At 35.9% G+C, this 20833-nt stretch overlaps 1 protein-coding gene and 1 pseudogene across 2 annotated transcripts in view; one reads left to right on the forward strand and one right to left on the reverse strand.

Annotated features, from left to right (window-relative positions):
* JAK2 (Janus kinase 2) overlaps nt 1–20833 on the reverse strand; it is a gene marked incomplete at its 3' end in the record, with an annotated part of 122474 nt that overhangs the window by 420 nt on the left and 101221 nt on the right. Inside the window, exons 18-23 of the mRNA XM_080708990.1 lie at nt 19978–20114; nt 14899–15088; nt 13916–14040; nt 13568–13740; nt 2716–2833; nt 392–505 (exon numbers count right to left, since the gene is read on the reverse strand). Of these exons, the coding sequence (XP_080565116.1) occupies nt 392–505; nt 2716–2833; nt 13568–13740; nt 13916–14040; nt 14899–15088; nt 19978–20114 (857 nt within the window). The remainder of the gene's footprint in view (nt 1–391; nt 506–2715; nt 2834–13567; nt 13741–13915; nt 14041–14898; nt 15089–19977; nt 20115–20833) is intronic.
* Nucleotides 4506–4975, forward strand: LOC308272581 (short coiled-coil protein-like; annotated as a pseudogene). Its single transcript has 2 exons — nt 4506–4544; nt 4768–4975. The product of its transcript is annotated as a short coiled-coil protein-like (transcript).

Here is a 20833-nt window from a genome sequence, read left to right on the forward strand (position 1 = left end):
AAAATAAAATAGGGCTGGAGGGGTAGACAGGACATAGAATGAGCCTGGGTTCAATTCCCAGTATACATACATACATACATACATACATACATACATACATACATACCTCTATATTTAAAAAAAAAAAAAACAACACATTACTATGAGCCGGGCATGTTGGTAATCCCAGCATTCGAGAGGCTGAGACCAAAGGATCGTGGTTCACGAACAACCTCAGCTACTTAGTGAGGCCCTTCACAACTCAGTGAGACTCTGTTTCAAAATATAGAACAACAACAACAACAAAACAGATCTGGGGGTGTAGTTCAGAGGTGGAATGCCCCTGGGTTCCATTCCCAGTATCGTTAAAAAAAAAAAAGCATTACTATGAATAATAAAAAAAAATTGTTACCTCATCTGGACATCCATCTGGTCTTGGTAATCTTCCATTATTCTTCAAGAGTTCTATCAAGTGGAACACAATCATCTGTCCTTGCTTGTCATTACCAATCATACGCATAAATTCCTAAAATACAAACACATTTTTCAATACCTTTTGTAGACCAACTTTAAAGCAGAAATCTTTCCCAACGTCTCCTGGAAAATGGGAAAGATTCAGTATATGTATTTTTAAAACCTTTTCAAGCCTATTTTAAGGGCCAAAACTTCCTTTTTAGTCTTATTTCAAAAAATACTATTAAGTGTGGAACCTCTATAATGCCATTACCATTACTGTGTTTTACTCAAGTTCTTTGAGAAAGGCCCAAAATACACAAACTAAAAAATATTTACTTTAGGTTTTAATTCTATTGTTTTGACATATCTTATTATATTTCAGTTGAAATAAAAAACTGAATATAAAAAGACATAAGAAAAAGGAAACGCAGAATGAATATTAAAGCATAAATGTGATGGAGAGAAAGCTTTTATAAGTTTAAAAACTCATAAAATTGAAGTCTGAATTACAAACAAGGAAAATACAATAAACATATTTGTTTATTTTAAATATAGGGAGCTACTATATATTGGTCAGAAACATTACCAATATAAAAATAGGCAAAGCAGCCAGGCTTGGTGACACATGCTTATAACCCCAGTACTTGGAGGCTGAGCCAGGAGGATTGCAGTTTCAAAAACAGAGTCAGCAAGTAGTGAGACTCTTATTATCTAGCAAGATCCTGCTTCAAAATAAAAATTAGAAAATAGGGTTAGGGTATAGCTCATATAGCTCATAGGTGGAATGCCCCTGGGTTCAATCCCCAGTGCCATATAAAGCGCAAAAAAAAAAAAAGAAAAAAAAAAAGGCAAAGAAGCAGCAATTGAAATACATATACTTCAAATGCCCTATAGATACACCATCACACTGAGAAGAGAAATAAAAATTAAAATACAATAGGTAGTACTCATATCAATTTGTCAAAATTACCTTACAAAAATAAAATGGTTAATAATACTGATGAAAAAACATATGTCCCTATGCACTGATATTAAGACATAATCTGGTATAGTTTTTCTGTAAAGCATTTTGAAATAATCAAAAGTCTTTAATAATAAAGTTACTAGCTTATAACCTATCACCTATAATAATACTTTTATTTTTATATTCACTGTGTTCATTAAAGTGTCAAATAAATGACTGAAAACTAGAAAAATGATTGGTTAGAAATAGTCTTATTACGGAATGCTACACAGCAATTAGAAATTATATTTGCTGTAACTATTTGCTAACACAGTAAAATAAAACATCCAAAATGTCTTACTTAACTAAGTAGCAGGATAGCAAACTATAGTGCAATTTTAGTTTTATAAACCAGTATTTATTCATAAAATTTCACTTTAATGTATAAAATAAAAAGCTTAGAAGAAATCACACTCTTAAGGTATCTGTTTCCAAGTAACTGTAATAGAGATTATTTTATTTTTATACTTTCCTATTTTAAAACAAATCTTAAATGAACAGGAAAAATTACTTTAACAGGTTTATTTTAACTTATGGAATAATTCTTTGAATGAGCTTACTGAATTTACTTAATATTAGAGATGCTACGGTTTTGACATAATTTGTCAAATTATGTCAAACAAATTATGTCTTATATTGAAAACTTGGTCCCAGTAGGACAGTGTCTAAGTGGTAGAATCTTTTAGAGGTGGGAGTCTAGTGGAAGGTTATTAGATCATTTAGGTCATAACCCTCAGAATGGAATTAAGTCCTTGGAAAGGATTAATGCTGGCCTCAAAGAGAATGTTAGTTCTTGTGAAGGCAAGTTGTTTTGTGAAAAGAACAGACTGGTCCCTCCTGGTTCCCTAGCTTCAGTTCTCTTGCCATGTGATCCCTTCAGCACACATTTAAATCAATTTCTGCTTATCTATCAATCATGCTGTGATGTAAAGGAGTCCTTCACCAGAGGCTGAACAGATGGGGACATTTGATATTGACTGGGCATTCAGCATCTAAAATTATGAGCTAAATAAACTTTTTTCCTAATAAAGTACTCAGCCTTAGATATTTTGTTAAAAGCAGCAGGAAATGGGCTAATAAGAGTATATACTAAATAGTGCTCTAACACTTTTAAAAAATTTAAGCCAATTTAATGAGTAAGTTTAGGATTATTTTTGTTGGATATTGCCTTGGAAATATTAAGAGGCTCTAAAATGAGCCCTAGGTTTCTTCTTTGCATAAAACTTTTTTTATGTTAAAAAAAAAACAACTCAGAAGTACACAAAAAGCACACTGACCGCTGGTGGACTTTTACTCTTCTCAATGTATGTGAAAAGTTCATACAGAACTACGCCAAAGCTCCAAACATCTGAGGCCACAGAAAACTTGCTCTCTGTCAGTGATTCTGGAGCATACCTGTAACACATGGAGAACATTTAAAAAGACAGTTACTTAGTTGCTAACCCCTTGCAAATCACTGCTGTTTTCTCAAGTGTACAGCAATTAACATAGCAGACTTGAGGTTGCTATCCTCAGAAGGGCCTTCTCAATGCTGAACCTTGGCTGGCACCTGGGAACTTAAATTTTAGGAGGGTTTCTGATTCCCAAAATAAGAGTGGCTCACTAAGCCTAAACTGTTCATGCAAAAATGTGTTCTATGCTTACATCTGCTTTCCTTATGTAAGTCTAGAATTTTGGTACATCTCAGGTAGAAAGTGCCTATATGACCAGTCCCAATAAAAATCTCACATACTGAACTGAGGTTCTAATGAGCTTCCCTGATAGAAAATGTTGTACATGCTGGGCATGGTGGTACATGTTTGTAATCCCAGCATTTGGGAGGCTGAGAAAGGACAGCCTCAGCTACTTAGTGAGGCCTTCTGTAATTTAGTGAGACCTGGTTTAAAAAAAAAATTTTTTTTAAATAGGGCTGGGGCCAGGCGTGGTGGCGCATGCTTTTAATCCACGCGCTTGGGAGGTGGAGACAGGAGAATCGCGCAGGTTCAAAACTAGCCACGCTGGCATAAGAGACCCTGTTTCAAAAATATAAAATAGGTCTGGGAGTGTAGCCCGGAGGTAGAAGGGCTTCCAGGAACCCCAGTACCACCAAAAATAAAAAAATAAAAAATAGGGCTGGGGGTGTAGCTCAGAGGTAGAATGCCCCTGGGTTCCATCCCCAGTGCCATAAAAAAGAAAAAAGAAAAAGAAAAATACTGCATGAGTTGTTGCAATTGATTGGTAGAGGAATTAAATTATGTTCTATATGATTCTACTGGGATAGGATACTTTGAAGCTTGTGCTTGGTTTCCTCTAAATAAATGTTTTCCCATTCACCTTTCCCTTTGTTGATTGTACTGGGTTATTCTTCCCTGAAATGAATCTTAGCTGTGAATATGACTATATGCTGAGCAGCAGGAGTGCTCCAATAAAATCATAGGATTCCAGAGTGGTCATGAGAATTGAAATACAAACATAACTGAAAACCAAATAAATCAGACGCAACATTAAGGTTAAATGCAAAATACCTTCTAAGAATTGAAATAATAAGCTGCTCTTTGCATGTTAAGCTTTAAATAAATCCAGATAAATATCCTGAAAAATGGATTTTAGCAATAGAGCAAACTTAAAGATAAAAATCAATGGATTTTAGCATAGAGCAAACTTAAAGGTAAAGGCTGATCAGCATGTGAGAGACATCGCAATACCTGATTTCAAGTTATACTTTAGAGCTATAGTAATAAATAAAAATTTAAAAAGCATGGAATTGGCACACAAAAAGACACACAGACCAATGGAATGGAATAGAAGATAGAGACACAAATCCTCACATTTATGGCCCCACATTTATGGCCAGCTGATTTTTGGCAAAGATGTCAGAAACATATGCTGGAGAAAATAAAGCCTTTTCAAAATAAAGCCTTTTCTAGTTGGGAAAACTGGGTATCTGTAGGAAAATGGAATTAAGGTCAGTTGGTTCAGATGCCCTGGCCGGAGACATCTCTCATTACACCCCCACCTAGCGCCTCTATCACAAGACCATTCATCAAGGATTTTGTATCTAAGGCTTAAAAGTTTGTCATCCAAGGTGATGAATGTTAATGTGGATGCAGTTGATGCTAAAAATCAGGTGGAGGCCGGGCGTGGTAGCGCACGCTTGTAATCCCCACGCTTGGGAGGCAGAGACAGGAGGATCGCGCAAGTTCGAAGCCAGCCGCTCGCGCTGGCTTAGGAGACCCTGTTTCCAAATATAAAATGTAAAACGATGTCTGGGAGTGTAGCCCGGAGGTAGAAGGGCTTCCAGGAACCCCAGTACCACCAAAAAAAAAAAAAAAAAAAAAAAAAAAAATCAGGTGGAACTGGAAGCAAAAAACATGACTTGTCAATCAAGTGTTGGTACTGCAACACATACTTGAAGATCTCTCTGAAAGAGTAGATGCAGTTAAAGAAGACAACCTGAAGCTAAAATCAGAAAACCAAGTTCTTGGACAGTACATAGAAAACCTCATGTCTGCTTCTAGTGTTTTTCAAATGACTGAGACAAAAATCAAAAAAAAGTAAAGGAATTAATTTCCCTTCTGTTTTATAGAATTGCTGCTGAACATTTTGTTTTTCCTTAAAATTTGGATAATTCCAAAAGGTACAGTACTTTTGTTTGTGGCTTCATTGACTATTTATGAAGATAATGTCAAATCTAGGCAAAATTAACTGCATAACAAGTTTATGTATAATGATAATCTATGAAAATGTGTAAATGTATTGTAGAGACTTTATAATTAGAATTACATATATTTATGAGACTTGAAGATGAATATTTTATCAAATTTGCTTTGATATATAGGTTTAGTATTGTCTTTTATTATAGGCTTGGTAAGATTCACCTAACTCCAACTAGAAAGGCAATCATTCAAAACACAAACAACAAATGCTGGCAAGGATGTGGAGAAGTGGGAACTCTCAAACATTGTTGGTGGGATTGCAAATTAGTGCAACCACTTTGGAAAACAGTATGGAGAATCCTCAGAAGAATGGGAACAAATCTACCATTTGATCCAGCAATACCACTTCTGGGTATCTACCCAAAAGAAAGGAAACCAAACTACCAAACTAATGCATGTGTATCTATGTTCATAGCTGCACAATTCACCATAGCCAAACTATGGAACCAGCCAAGATGTCTATCAACAGATGAATGGATTACAAAACTGTGGGATATGTACACAATGGAATTTTACTCAGCCATCAAAAAAAAACCTCAGTTACATCATTTTCAGGGAAATGGATGGAACTGGAGGACATTATGCTAAGTGAGATTAGTCAGTCACAAAATATAAGAAATCAGATGCTTTCCCTAATATGTGAGAGTTAGGGAGAAATGGGTCATAGGAGGAACTCTAGATGAAAAAGTAAATCCTAAAGAGGAGCAAACAAGACAACCTAAATGAGGGGATGGGAGGGGGGACAAAGGAAATTCTCTAAAACACCCAATGTACTTAAACATATCTAAGTCAGCCACTAAGACAAGCAAGGGAAGGAGGGATGGGGAGGGAATGGGGTGGGAATTGGGTAGGGGTTAAATTGGTGATGTGTACATGTATGTACACACAAGTTTTTTACCCCAATATGATGTATGAATATAATGCACCAATAAAAAATTAAAAAAAACTCATGTCCTGAGTGTACAGCTTCAAGTGCCCTGTCCACCGTCTTGTGCCTCTCCTCCATCTGCCTCTTCCTTTGCATTGCCCTCCCCCAAGGAAAAAGATGATTTCACATTTGTAAAAGTAATTTTAATAGTTAATCACCTATAAGAGTAACCTGTACTCTTAACTGTTGATACTTAACCAAAATATGATACCTTCTCAGCTAGAGCTTGTTGTTTGTGATATTTAATAATAAGGTAGGATTGTTGATTTCTCTTTAATTAATTAAAAACAAATTGAGGCTATAAAAATGAAGATTTTCTTTTAAGTAAAGTTTCATATTGGGAAGATTTGTTAAAATCTTCCTTCACACAAAATAACACATTTGGTATCTGAAAAGAGAGGCGTTCTGGTCATTTGTTGTTTTAAATATATAATATCTTAGAAAAAAAGGTAGAAAGAACTTGCTAAGTAATAAAAACCAACTTCAAATGTTTTCACTCCAGATTTGTGTCATCTCTGGCTCAGAGTAGATCTTTTAGGAAATAAATATGAAAGTGGATTAAGTTTTAATTACCATATGTAAGCCACATGTTAGACCAGTTACAGAGTTTGGCAAGGTTTATATGTGGGACCCAACAGATCAACTTTTGCAAAATTCCTTCAGGGAGTACATTAATATCAGAATCATGAATTAATGGGAGAGTTTAACGTGTATAAAAGTCAGTAATCTTACTCAGTATTTCAGCATTTTATTTTCTCCCAAAATTTTCTGTAAATTCAACTAACTTGGTTTGCAAGAGTTTCAGTCTAATTGACACTATTTAAAATTTTAGTTTGTAGATTCCATTTGGTAAAGGAATCAATATCCGAAATAATATTAAAATGTGATAATAGAAAGGACATTCACTAATATAGCATATGATTATTAGATTTGGGCTACTTTTAATCATGAAATAATTTTATGTACTTATGTACAAATCTTATTTAAGATTTGATGACTTGAGCTATATGAATAGACTGCAAAAGTTTTGCATCCCTTTTGTGACCTAACTTACAAATATTTAAAAATGTGTTAAGAGTTCTGCTTTGCTGTTTAATAAAAAGTTGTTTCAGAAAAAAAAGAAAAATGGAATTAAACTCCAACCTCTCACCCTGCACAAAAGTCTACTCAAGATGGATCAAATACCTTGAAATGAGATGAGAAACTTTGTAATTACTAGAAAAGGGCATAGTACTAACACTTTAACATATAGATATGCGTAGAAACTTCCTCAATAAGACTAAAGCTCAGGAACTTAAAATAAAAATTAATATATGGGATGGCAGTAAAGTAAAAATCTTCTGTGTAATGGAATCAAGAGTCCAAAGAGAGAGCCTACAGAAAATATTTTCCAGATACTCTTCTGATAGAGAATATCTAGAATATGTGCAGAATTTTAAAAACTTGACACTTAAAACAAATAATCCAATTAAAAATGGGCAATTGACTCCACCATCTTGTATCCCATTAAGATATATAACTACAATGCACCAATAAAAATTTTTTTAAATTAATAAATAATTCAAATCAATCAGGACAGTGGTACAATGTGTGTGGGGGAGATGGCATCCCAAATGAAATTTATAGACATAAATACAAATAAAGTTATATAAATTATCCATGTAATTAATTTTATAATTATAAACTAAGTTTATAATTATAATTTAAATTTATATAAATTAGATATGATCAATATATATGCAAATAAATGTGTGTGTAAGGAAGTGAATACACATTTCTCAAAAAAACTACAAATGGTCAATAAATATATGAAAAAAATTTTAACATCATTAGCAATCAGGGAAATGTAAACCAAAAGTACACTGAGATAAGCAGGGTATGGTGGCACATGCTTGTAATCCCAGCATTTAGGAGGCTAAGACAAGAGGATCACGGTTGACGGACAACCTCAGCTACTTAGTGAGGCCCTTTGCAACTCAGTGAGACCCTGTTTCAAAATAAAGAATAAAAAAATAGGGTTGAGGTGTAGCTTGGAGGTAGAATGCCCTGGGTTCCTGCTCCAGTACAACACACACATAAAAAAAAAAGTACACTGAGATGCCATTTAACTCTGGTTAGAATGGCAATAATCAAGAATAAAAACAGTAATAAATGATGCTGAGGATCTGAAGAAATAGGAACCCTTATACACTGCTTGTGGGATTACAAATTAGTGAAGCTGCTATGGAGATCAGTGTGGAGGAACCTCAAAAGACTTAAGAATGGAACCACCATATGACCCAGCTATACCACTAGGGGTATCTTCCCCCCAAAATGTCACAGTATTATAGCAGTATATGATTATCCATGTTTCTAGCAGCACAATTCACAGTACCAAATTATGGAACCAGCCTAGGTATCCATTTACAGATTAATAGATTACAAAACTAGTATATACACACATGAAATTTTACTCAGCATAAGAAGAGCAAAATTAAGCCATGTGCAGGAAATTTGACAGAATTAGAGAATATCATGGTAAGTGATGTTAGTCAATCTCAGAAAAAGAACAATTATGTTTTCTCTCTTAAGGGGAAATGTCCTTGGTACTAATTACAAAATGTATTGATTTCAAGTTTTTTGGCATTAATTTCAAAATGTAAAAGCAGTCAGAGCAGGCACTCAGGCAGTGATTAGCAAGAACACAACAGAGTTGTAGCCTAGGACCTTCTTATTTAAAGACAAGTTTGCATAGTAAATAACTTATAGCAGACAGGTTAAAATTCTCCAAGGATGTGGGAGGATGGCACAAGCCTTCAAAGAAGGCAGATATCATGAGACCACTGACTTCTTTAATTAAATAACACATTTTGGAGTCTTAAAGATTTGAGTTTACACCTACAGGAAGAAGGCTTTTGGTCAGACAAGATGTAAGATAGTGAATCCTCACATCAAAAGGCCTGCCCTGGAGAAGGGGCGGATCTAGTCGGGTCAGGAAGACTATTTGTTAAGCAAAGATGGGAGATAAAATTCTTTATAAAAACTGTTCTATATCCAAAAACTTCAGTGTCTTACTTTCAAGTCATCCACTATGTCTGTCTCTCTCTCTCTCTGACATAATGCTTTAATGGTCTGTCCCTTTTTCTGCCTTTGTAATAATAAAACTGCTTAAGCTTACAGCAGAAGAGTTCTGGCTATTCTTTTCTAAGGTAGCTAAGAACAAGAACCTGCAACTATACCTCAAACCAATACAGAAACCCTGTTTCAACAATTTCTTTTAAAAATATTTCCATTGTGTATGTTTTCTATAATTTTGTAATACATTTATCTGTTGATGGACACCTAGGTTGATCCCATAATTTAGCTATTATGAACTGTGCTGTTATGAACATATAGGTATGCATATATTACTGTAGTTCTCTTGTTTAAATCCCTTTGGAAGGATTCCCAGTAGTGATAATAGCCATATCATATGGGAGATCTACTCCCAGTTTTCTAAGAAATCTCATACTGATCTCCATAGTGGCTGAACTAGTTTTCAATCCCACCAACAGTATAGAAGAGTTCCTATTTCCCCGCATTCTTGCCAACATTTATTGTTATTTGACTTCTTAATGATTGCCATTCTGATTGAGGTTAGCTGGAATCTCAGTGTAGTTTTGATTTACATCTCCCTGATTGCTAATGATATTGAACATTTTTTCATGTATCTATTGGCTCTTTGTATCTCTTTTATGAAGTGTCTATTCAATTCAGTTACCCATTTTTTTAATTGGGTTATTTGTTTTTTTGTGTGCAAAGTCTTTTAAGTTCTTTGTATATTCTAGATATTAGTCCTCTGTCAGAGGGATAAGTGGCAAAGACCTCCCATTCTGTGGGATTTTTTAGACATGGTTTCCTTAGATGTGCAGAAACGTTTTAGTTTAATGTCATCCTACTTATTAATTCTTGTTTTAATTCTCTGAGCTTATGTCATTTGCAAGAAAATAGAAGGACCTGGAGAACTTTATGTTAAAGGAGATTAGCCAATTACAGAAAGTGAAGGGTCATATGCTATCTCTAATATGCACAAACTAGGCGGTAACTGGGATACAAGAGGGACCACAGATAATGGAAGAGAAACCTCAGGGGAGCCAGGGAGATAATCTAAGGGAAAGGGAAGACTGATGTTCATTAATTAAAATACTACCATCAACTATGTGTATATATGTGAATATGCCAACATCAGTCTCAATACTCTGTACTGGGAAAGGGGAAAATGAATGGGCAGGGAGAGCACCACCAAGTACACTGTGCATGTATGTCATTGTCAACATGATTAACATTATGATGTAAGACTATAATGCACCAATAAAAGCACATTATAAAAAATAAAAATACTTACAAAAAAATTTTTTTAAGTACAGTTGGGCATGGTGGCACATACCTATAATCCCAGTACTTGGGAGGCTGAAACAGGAGGATAGCAGGTTCAAAACTGCCTCAGAAAATTAGTGAGAACCTGTTTAAAATTTTAAAAAGTAGGGCTGGGGGTGTAGTTAAGAAGTAGAATGCTCCCTTGGTTCAATTTTCAGTACTGTCCAAAAGAAGTAAAAAAGTAAGTAGAGGCATCCCTCACACTCAAGTTTTTAGTATTAATCCCTAGGACATGGATGAACATGTTGGTAGCCTTAAAAAAAGCATTTTGAACAATAAGAGCACTAAACATGGCAAAAACATTTTGAACAATAAGAGCACTATACATGGCAAGGTTTCTGTTAAATGAAACTGGATTGCTTTTTAGAAAAAGATACAACACCTAAATCTTTGTAGATAAAAATTCCACATGATTTATTTCAAACTTCAGATTTAGTGTTTTGCAGGATTTGAATGTATCCCCTTCATGTGTTGAAACTTAATGGCCAATGTGATAGTATTGAGAAATGTGCTTTTAAGAGATGATTAAGCCATACAGCTCCTCTCCCATCAATGGGCCCCTACAAAAGAGGCTTCATGGTCCCTCTTTGAAGTGCATATATAGTTCTGCACTCATCATCAACTCTCCCTTAAACTTGTTTTTATTCATCAACTTTCTTTAACTTGTTTTTCTTCTTTGGCTTGTTTTTCCTTGATTGCAAAGTCCTATCTTGATTATATACAGTTAACTGTTTTGCTAATCTAATGTATTCAAGTTAAATGTATTGATCATGAGATTACACAGCTTTAACTTCATTACAAGTTGCTTACCAACCTTTGTGAAACCAGAAAGATGGCTAGCTCTAGTGGGACCTCTGGCCTTTGGTCCATAGCTGGACACCTCTGGCTGATGGCTGAAAGGCTTACATCAGCAGATGTACTGAGGCAGAGTTGGCCTGCCTTAACAACAATCCCCATAAAAGGGAGTGAGACTGAGGCATCCATCTGAGGTCTCACCTATGAAGTGGATACACCACCCAAGACAGGTCATTTTGACCACACTGCAGAGACTGTTACTGGGACCTCCCAGCTCTAGCTGGTTGCTATGGGTCCCTGGTCTGGTTCTATCTATACTTTTCTCATATTATTTTTCCTTGTGCTTTTGTTTGTGTGGAAGTGGTTTCATTTTCACTTCCACAGGTGAAAATGGATCTGACCTACTTGGCAAAACATTTGTTTTTCCACCTTCCTCCAAGGAAGGACACGGCCTTCCTCCCCTCAAGAGGCTGCAGCAGACCGGCATCAGCATAGTAGCAGAAGCCTGCCCTCACCTGACAACTCAATTTGCCAATGCATTTATCACAACCTCCCAGCCTCCAGAACTGTGAGAAATACATTTCTGTTTTTCATAAGTTACTCAAACTTTGGTATTTTGTTAGAGTAACACAAATGGACAAAGACAGTGCTCATTATTCAATAAGTTAGCTAAAATCTATTTATCAACCCATATTCTATTTTTATGAAAATCTGCCAACCTTATTGCATTATATAAAATATTTAACATCTTCTACTTGCTTTAAAAATAAAACTCCAAGTTCTCTGATTAGTTTTTAGCAGTAAATCTCTTTTGTTTCCACTAAATACATGGGGAAATTTTGACTATGATGAAAATGAGGTTTTTTCTGATATGTACAAATATCAGAAAGTTTTCAATTATTCTCCAAAGAATAACATCAGAGTTTACTGCATATTTTTCTCCAATAGTTACTGAAGCAATGCTATGCTTCTTACCATATACTTGACTTCTGAAATTTTTTAAAAATACTTTTATTGGTGCATTTTAATCTCACATCATAATGTAAATCATAGTGATAGTGACATACATGCACACAGTACTTGGCGGGCTTTCCCTTGGCTCCTCCCCATATAGGGTATTGAGACTGGCATGGGTATTCCCACATATGTATATAATGTCTCTGGAATTACTTTTTTTTTTTTCCTGTACTGGGGATGGAACCTCCAAGCTACACCCTAGCCCTATTTTTTATTCTTTATTTTGAAACAGGGTCTCACTGAGTTGTAAAGGACCTCACCAAGTAGCTGAGGCTGTCCTCAAGCTGCGATCCTCCCATCTTAGTCTCCCAAATGCTGGGATTACAAGCCTGCGCCACAACACCCAGCTTGGAATTACTTCTGAAATTATAACGTTTACAACATTTTGCTCTGTATTCTTATTGCAAATTAAATCATGAAAATGATTTATCTTATTTTATATCTTAATATGAAATTAATTATACTAGATATATAGCATCTTACCTTTCCTTGACTGCCTGACCTCATGACTTATCTTCCTAGATAAATATTTGGGCAGAGAATCTGGTTGGAAAGCTTATCCAATGTAGTGGTTTTATGATAAAAAATACAAAAACTGGTATGAAACTGAATATTTAAAGTTTAAAACCTGTCATTTAGTTCTCAGCTTTTTGTTTTGTGTTTTATTGCTAAAAACTGATCCCAGGACCCAATGCAGGCTAACATCAATTTTTTAAAGAATATTTTGTAACATTAAAACACTTATATTGAAAAAACTAATTTTCATTATTAAAAATAAAGAGAAAAGGCTCTTCCCCTCTTTTTGAGACATTTACAAAACTTGTCAATTGTATCATCTCTTTGAATGAATGCAAATATTTTAAAAGCTCTTTCTTAAAAGAACTATCGTTGCCAGGCATGGTGGCGCACGCTTGTAATCCTTGCGCTTGGGTGGCGGAGACAGGATCGTATAGGTTCGAAGCCAACCGCACTGGCTTTAGAGACCCTGTTTCCAAATAAAAAGTATAAAATAGGTCTGAGAGTGTAGCCCAGAGGTAGAAGGGTTTCCAGGAACCCCAGTACCACCAAAAAAAAAAATAAATAAAAAGCACTATGGCAGTGTTATGATCCAGAAATGTCTTTTTCAAAAACCAGATTAGAGCTCAAACTCTAGAAACAGATTCTTTGAATCCCAATTCTTTCATTTATTAATCATGTGACTTTGGGCAAACCATTTCACTTTATTTACATTTCAGTTGTTTCAGGCTTAGAATGAAGAAAAAAGTGAAGGAACACTTAGGTGAAATATATTTTACTCACCAGAATATGGGGCTTTCACCAGGTTCTTTCACTTTGTAGTATTCTTTGTCTTGAGGCAAGACTTTAGTTAATCCAAAATCTCCAATTTTAACTCTGTTCTCATTCTCCACCAATATATTTCTTGTTGCTAGATCTCTATGAATATACCTTTTGGTACCAAGATATTCCATGCCCTATGGATAAAGTAACATTTTTTTCAGCTAGTAAAATAAACTAAAAAGTATACAAAATATAATTTAAATGGCTTTATCCCTATAAATTTCATTTATTAGCAAAAAAAGTGTAAAGGATTTAATTACTTCAAAATGTTCCTTATTTACAACAAAGAATCAGAATATTAGGTAATACCTTGCATATCTGGAATGTATACTGCAGAAGTTTTTTGTGATCTATCCGTTCTTTATGTTTTTGGAGGTAGTCTCGTAAACTTCCATATGGCAAATATTCCATAATTAGTCTTAGATTACGTCGGCCTTTTAATATACAAACAGAATATAATATTTTACTTTACTATATTTTACTGATGAAATACTAGGAAAAAACATACATAAGTGACTTAAGTAAATATAACATCTAGGTCTAAGATGGAAAATACTTTATTGTAGATTAAAGGTGATACAGTAGTTGAGAATACAGGGGGTTTTAGTCAGGAAGTTTTGAAAAGAAATTTTTAAAATGTTTTTCGTTTTAGTTCTCTTTAATACTTTAGGCAAACCAAAATAAGTTGATAAAACAATTTCATTTCTCCTCTTATATAATGAACAATATCAAGTAATTTTAAAATAATACTTTGATAAAACATACAAAAAAATTTTTAAATGAAACAGCTGGCAGGGTGGCACATACCTCTAATCCCATTATGCAAGAGGCTGAAACAAGAGGATTGCAGGTTCAAGGCTATCTTCAGCAACTTAATAAGTGAGGCCCTTAGCAAATTAGTTAGACCCTATTTCAAAATTGAAAATAAAATAGGGCTAAGGGTGTAGCTCAGAGGTAGAAAACCTCTGGGTTCCTAGTTAAAAGAGAGAGAAAGAGGGAAGAAAGGGGGGAGAGAGAGAGAGAGAGAGAGAGAGAGAGAGAGAGAGAGAAAGAAGGAGGAGGAGGATGAACAACACCACCACTCTTATTAAGCAAGTGGTGAGGAGAATTAACTAGCCAAAGACTTCCTGTAGTTCTAGGCCATGATCACCATGCATGATCTCTAGCCATACAGAATGCATCCCCTATGGGCACTGGCATTTGAGTCCAGATCTTTAGACACTATTGTGTCAATTACCCAGGATGTCTAAGACATATCCTGAGTGTAAAACAGGTTCCAATGGGCGACATACCAGCACTGTAGCACACTCCTTTGTACTTTACAATGTTGTCATGCTGCAGTGATTTCAGGATCTCAATTTCCCTTTCAAAGTCTCTGAGGTGCTCTTCAGTGCTATGCTGGAGCTTTTTCACAGCCACCACTTCCCCAGTGTTGTCCTGTAGAGGGTCATACCGGCACATCTCCACACTTCCAAAATTGCCCTAAATAACATGTTACATTAGGATGAAAATCTCAAGTTCTCAAGACACCAATGAATTAAAATTCTACAGAAAACCCCAGTATCTGGAATTAGTAGACATATCTCTAAGCTTATATTAGGCAATTTGCATAGCAAAAAGACAAATTACTATCTCAACAAGTGTGTAATAAACCTAAAAATTTAATTTATTCAAAAGGAATGATAGTCTAAAACATAAACTAATAAAAAAAGGCACTTAATGAGCTGGGTGTGGCGTTGCACGCTTGTTATCCCAGCACTTGGGAGGCAGAGACAGGAGGATCACGCAGGTTCAAAGCCAGCCTTGCTGGCTTAAGAAACCCTGTTTCCAAATAAAATATAAAAATAGGTCTGGGAGTGTAGCCTGGAGGTAGAAGGGTTCCATCCCCAGTACCACCAAAAAAAAAAAAGGCACTTAATGATAAACATTAACTCATCACGTCCTGGTGTCCCATATACAGGACATCTATAAAAACCTAAATTGAGCAACAATTCTACAACTTATTGTAATTTCGTTGCTCAAGGGACATGCTAGACAATTCCTGTATTTCTATAACTAACTTCTAGGAAGAACTTTTCTTCTTCAAAATGTATCTTTTGAGATCACTATTAGTGATTTGGATGGAATAAGGGTTTGTTATGCACTGAATGCCTGTGCCCCCTCACAATCTGTATGGTGAAAGCGCTAGCCCCCAACGTGATTGTATTGAAGATAGGGCCTTGTGAAGTGGTCATAGGGTGGGGTCTCCATGCAATAAGGCTATTGCCCTCGTAATAAAAGGAAGAAGCTCCCTCCAGCACTGTCTCTTTTATGAAGGATATAGCAATTAGAGTTCTCTGCAAGTCAAGAAAAGGGCTCTTGCCAAAAACCAAACTCTGCCCTACCCCTGATTTTGGACTTTACAGCCTCTAGAACTGTGGGGGGAAAAAAGTCAGTTGTTTAAGCCACCCTCTCTATAGTATTTTGTTATAGCAACCTGTTTTAGTTAGATATAAAATGTCCCCTAAAGAGGTCATTTACTAATACTCAGGGTTGATATAATTGAGTTATGAGAGTTATAATCCCAGAAGTGGATAAATCCATTGTAATGGGTTCACCTGAGCAGTCTCAGTAGGCTGGTAGAGTGTGGCTGGAGGAGGTGGGCCCTGGGAGTGTGGCCTTGGAGATTGTATAATGGTTCCTCCTCCCCTGGCCTGCTCTCTTGCTTCCGGCCTCCATGATGTGAGCACAGCCCTTGTGCTCTCCCTTTCTCCGCTTCCTGTGGCCATGACCTGAGAGCCCTAGTCCCTGGCCTCACAGGAACTGAACCCGAAATCATAGAAAATAAATCTTCTTTCCACTAAGTTATGTGGTCAATCTTCAAATTATAGATGCAAAAATGCAGACAGATGTCGGGGCCCACTCGGCTGGACCGAGATGGCACCCAGGCTTGTTGCCAGCGTGGACTCAAGATGGCGCCTAGGCATGTTGCCAAGTCACGAGGCTCACGAGGCTGGCGGTGCCCTGAGCCTGCGCAGTGAGCCCTATCAGGCGTCCTACGGATGATTAGTGATGCAGCGCCTCGTGCTACCACCAGCCCGCCTATGAGAGGGTTAGAAATGCGCATGCCCTAGCTGTGGGAAGCTTGGGGTTGGTGGAGTGATGAGGGAGGGGTTATGAGACTGATATATTTGCCTGCTGTGCGCATTGAGAGAAAACGCCGGGGAACGCAGGGGCACGCCAGGGAAGCATTAAAGGGAAGCATTAAAGAGGAAGCATCGTCAACAGACTCGGTGTTTGTGTCTTCTTTCTTGGGGCTCTGCGGGCCGGAGCCCTAGGGACATGACAGACAGATACATGGCCCAAGAAGACTAATGAAATGTCTGATTTAAGAAAGACTTGTTAGCCTACTGGTATATTCCCACATTTTTTTAAATGATCAATTTTCAAGCTGGGAGTGGTGGTGCACACTTGAAAATATGATTTCAATTATTATGTTCTGTCACATGCTGCACTAATTTTTAAATTAGAAACAATGTACACTACGGAAAGATTTAAAAATACATTCATGATATTGCAATGATATTCTTCATAAATACCCTTGTACATCTCTATTAAGGACCTTTAAAGAATTCAAGTGATATAAGCATTTCATTGGTCTTTGACACCTACCTATATCAGAAGCTCTCTACAAAAGGCTATTCATTTTCATTCTAATAAACAGTGGGAAAGTGTCTATTTTAACACAGGTCTACTAACCCTTGAAATTTAGAGTTTTCTATAATTTGTCAGTGTGAGTGACAAAAATCAGTCTGTTTAAATTTGGAATGCCTCTGTGTGAAGATTCTTAAGAAAGGTGGGAATAGATCCACCATATGATCCAGCTCTACCACTCCTGGGTATCTTTCCAAAGGGGTTGAATTCAGAGAACTACAACAACATACGCATACCTATGTTCATAGCAGCACAATTCATAATAGCCAAAATATGGAACCAACCCAGATCTCCATCAACAGATGAATGGATAGCAAAACTTTGGGAAATACACACAATGGAATTCTATTCAGCCATAAAGAAGAACAAAATTATATCATTTGCAAGAAGATGGAAAGTCCTGGAGAACATTATGTTAAGTGAGATCAGCCGAGCACAGAAGGAGAAGGTACATATGTTTCCTCTAATATGCCCAAACTAGGGAACAGAGGATACCAGTGAGACTCCAAATAATGGAGGGGAAATATCAGCAAAACTTGAATGGAAAGATAGGGGAGGAGGAAGGCTGATCTTGATTAATGAGGGTCTACATCTGAATATGTGTAAAATTATGAATATGGCATGGTTACCCTAGTCAACCATTGGTGGGAGGGGGGAAGGGAAAATGGGGGCGGGGGGGGAGAGGGCACCAAATATAGTTTAAATGTATACCATTTATGTTCAATAAAAAATTTGTTTAAAAAAAAGATCCAATTTTTTTAGTTGCTTTAAGAAGACAAAAAGGATGATATAGAGGAGAAACTACACATTTTACTGCAGAATATGGAGTAAGGGAAGCTCTGGCTTTAAAAGGCAAAACTGAATATTATACCACTCTAAAATAGTGTTTTTTCTTTATTTTCAATAGTTTTACAAAGCTTTATTCTTTAATATCATTGTTTTATCATTAGAAAAATTACAGTCACTAGCTGGGCATAGTAGCATATGCCTTTATTCTCAGTTCATGAGAGGCTGAGACAAGAGAATCACAGGTTCCAGGACAGCCTCGGCAAAGTAATAAAACCCTCAGCAACTTAGTGAGACCCTATTTCAAAATAAAAACAGGCTAGGTGTGTAGCTCAATGGTAAAACACTACAGATTGAATGGCTTCAATCTGTAGTAACACACACACACACACACACACACACACACACACAACTGTTTACAAAGTATAGAGGTGATGACTGAATATTGCACACATTGTGAAATGCTCAATAGTCAAGTCAGTCAACACAGAAAAAGATCTTAGTCACATCAATGTTCATATGTTCATGTGCATATTAAAAATAAAAGCTAGCCGGGCATGGTGGTGCACGCTTGTAATCCCCGCACTTGGGAGGCAGAGACAAGAGGATGACGCAGGTTCGAAGCCAGCTGCGTGCACGGGCTTAGGAGACCCTGTTTCCAAATAAAAATGTAAAAATAGGTCTGGGAGTGTAGCCTGGAACCCCAGTAACACCCCAAAAAAAAAAAAATTAAGAAAAGCTAAAAAAATTAAAAACTAATTTAAGCCGAGAGTGGTGGCGCATGCTTGTAATCCCAGCATTTGGGAGGCTGAGACAGGAGGATCATGGTTTGGGGCCAGCCTCAGCTACTTATGTGAGGCCCATTGCAACTCAGAGAAATCCTGTTTCAAAATAAAGAATAAAAAATAGGGCTGGGGGTGTAGCTCAGAGGTAGAATGCCCCTGGGTTCCATCCCCAGTACTGGGGGGGGAAAAAAAACTAATTCAAAATACCATTATCAACCAAAGACAATGAAATTTCACTAGATATATTCCTATTTATATTTATTTTATATTAATTTTTATTTTGAAATAAACTACAATTCTGAGTGATAATATCCATTAAAGGCTAGATCTAAAGACTGGAGAAATTAGATGCTTTATTAGAACCACAGATAAAATAATTTTTAAGGCTTTAATGATTTTGACACCAGTAATTATGATCATTAATCCAATAACTAGTGTTTATGATCATGAAAATATTTCTATACAACTAGCAACAAACTGAGAGGTATTCAATAATAAACCGATGAGTGTCAAATTACACTAATTTCTGCTTTGTCTATAAACAAGTTGCTCTTTGCTATGTGATCAAAATAAAATCTGAGTAGAAATAAAAAATATCATTTTGCTAGATGTGGTGTTCAGAGGTAGAATGCCCTTAAGTTCTATCCCCAGCAAAGTCTAGTGAACATGGTACAGTCACACCCTAGCCTCCAAGCAATCGGTTATTTTTCTCTGAGGTTACTAAAGGTAGAACTACAAGTGGAAAGACTGAAGTGTTCCTTTCTCTATTTCACTGAATCCTTTATAACGAACTACAAATCTACCTGTCAACCAAGAGTTCCTCAGTTAAATCTCATAGTCAAATATGGGAAGTACTGTCTAATTTATCATCCTTTTCAAGATGTTTCATGTTCATTACATGTGAAAGGCTCTGAGAAGTTCTTCAGTAAACAATGTTGTTTATTTAACAGCATTTTCCCAAAAACAACTAAACCTTTTTCCTATAATATTCCTAAAATTTTTTTGTAAAAATGTACTTGAAGAGACTTTCTAAAGCCTTTTTTGTTGTCAATCTTAAATAAAATGTTGTATGACTATACTGTCTCTGGAAAACTTATGATAAGTTACCTTGCCAAGTTGCTGTAGAAATTTCAGGTGTCTTTCTTCAAATTGTGTAGGGTCCCTGTCTTCAAAAGCACCAGAAAACCCTAGGGCACCTATCCTCATGTTTGGTAACATATCATTTTCTGTTAATAGTTCATAATCTGGAGAAATAAAGATTACCATCTTAAATCAGCATACTCATCTGTAGGTTAAATTTATATTCAAGCTGATAAAAAATCAGAACATGTTAGAAATACTAAATGATACAAGGAAACTTAAGTGTTTTAGATTGTCTTAATGTAATCGGATAGGCCTTAAAAAAAGTTTTTGCAAAGGCTAAATGATTACTTCCCAACATAGGTAGGTTTTAATACTGAAAAATTAATGTTATATTCTGGCTTTCTGGTGAGAATGGCAAGTAGTAGTGAAGTAGGAAGTACCTATAGACCAAATACATGCATCTTTAGTTCAGTATTTTAAAGGAGGTAAAAAAAAAAACCCACAAAAAACAAATTACCTCATGTTTATAAAATCAATTAATTATAAAATATATGGGAAGTAGTAAAAAACCAAAAGAATTACTACTAAAAAGTCAATGTAGCCAAATAAACATGCTTCTTAGTAACTGGCAAATTAAAACTAGTTTGGAGTCTAATACTCCCATGCCATAGACAAGCAATAAATTTTGTGAGTTTTTTCCTGTTCAAACAAACACACAAATAAAACTGGGTTACTGGAGGAGAAAGAGCCTTTTTTTAAAAAAAAAAAAAAGTGTTTAGTCAAGGAGATTAGAACATGCATAAAGTGTAAAAACATTATATGACCATAACTAATTAAGAATTCCTAAACACATCAAAGAACTTTGTGGAAGGTATTACAA

The sequence above is a fragment of the Muscardinus avellanarius genome (assembly GCF_963383645.1).
Source record: "Muscardinus avellanarius genome assembly, chromosome: 13".
Taxonomy (NCBI): domain Eukaryota; kingdom Metazoa; phylum Chordata; class Mammalia; order Rodentia; family Gliridae; genus Muscardinus; species Muscardinus avellanarius.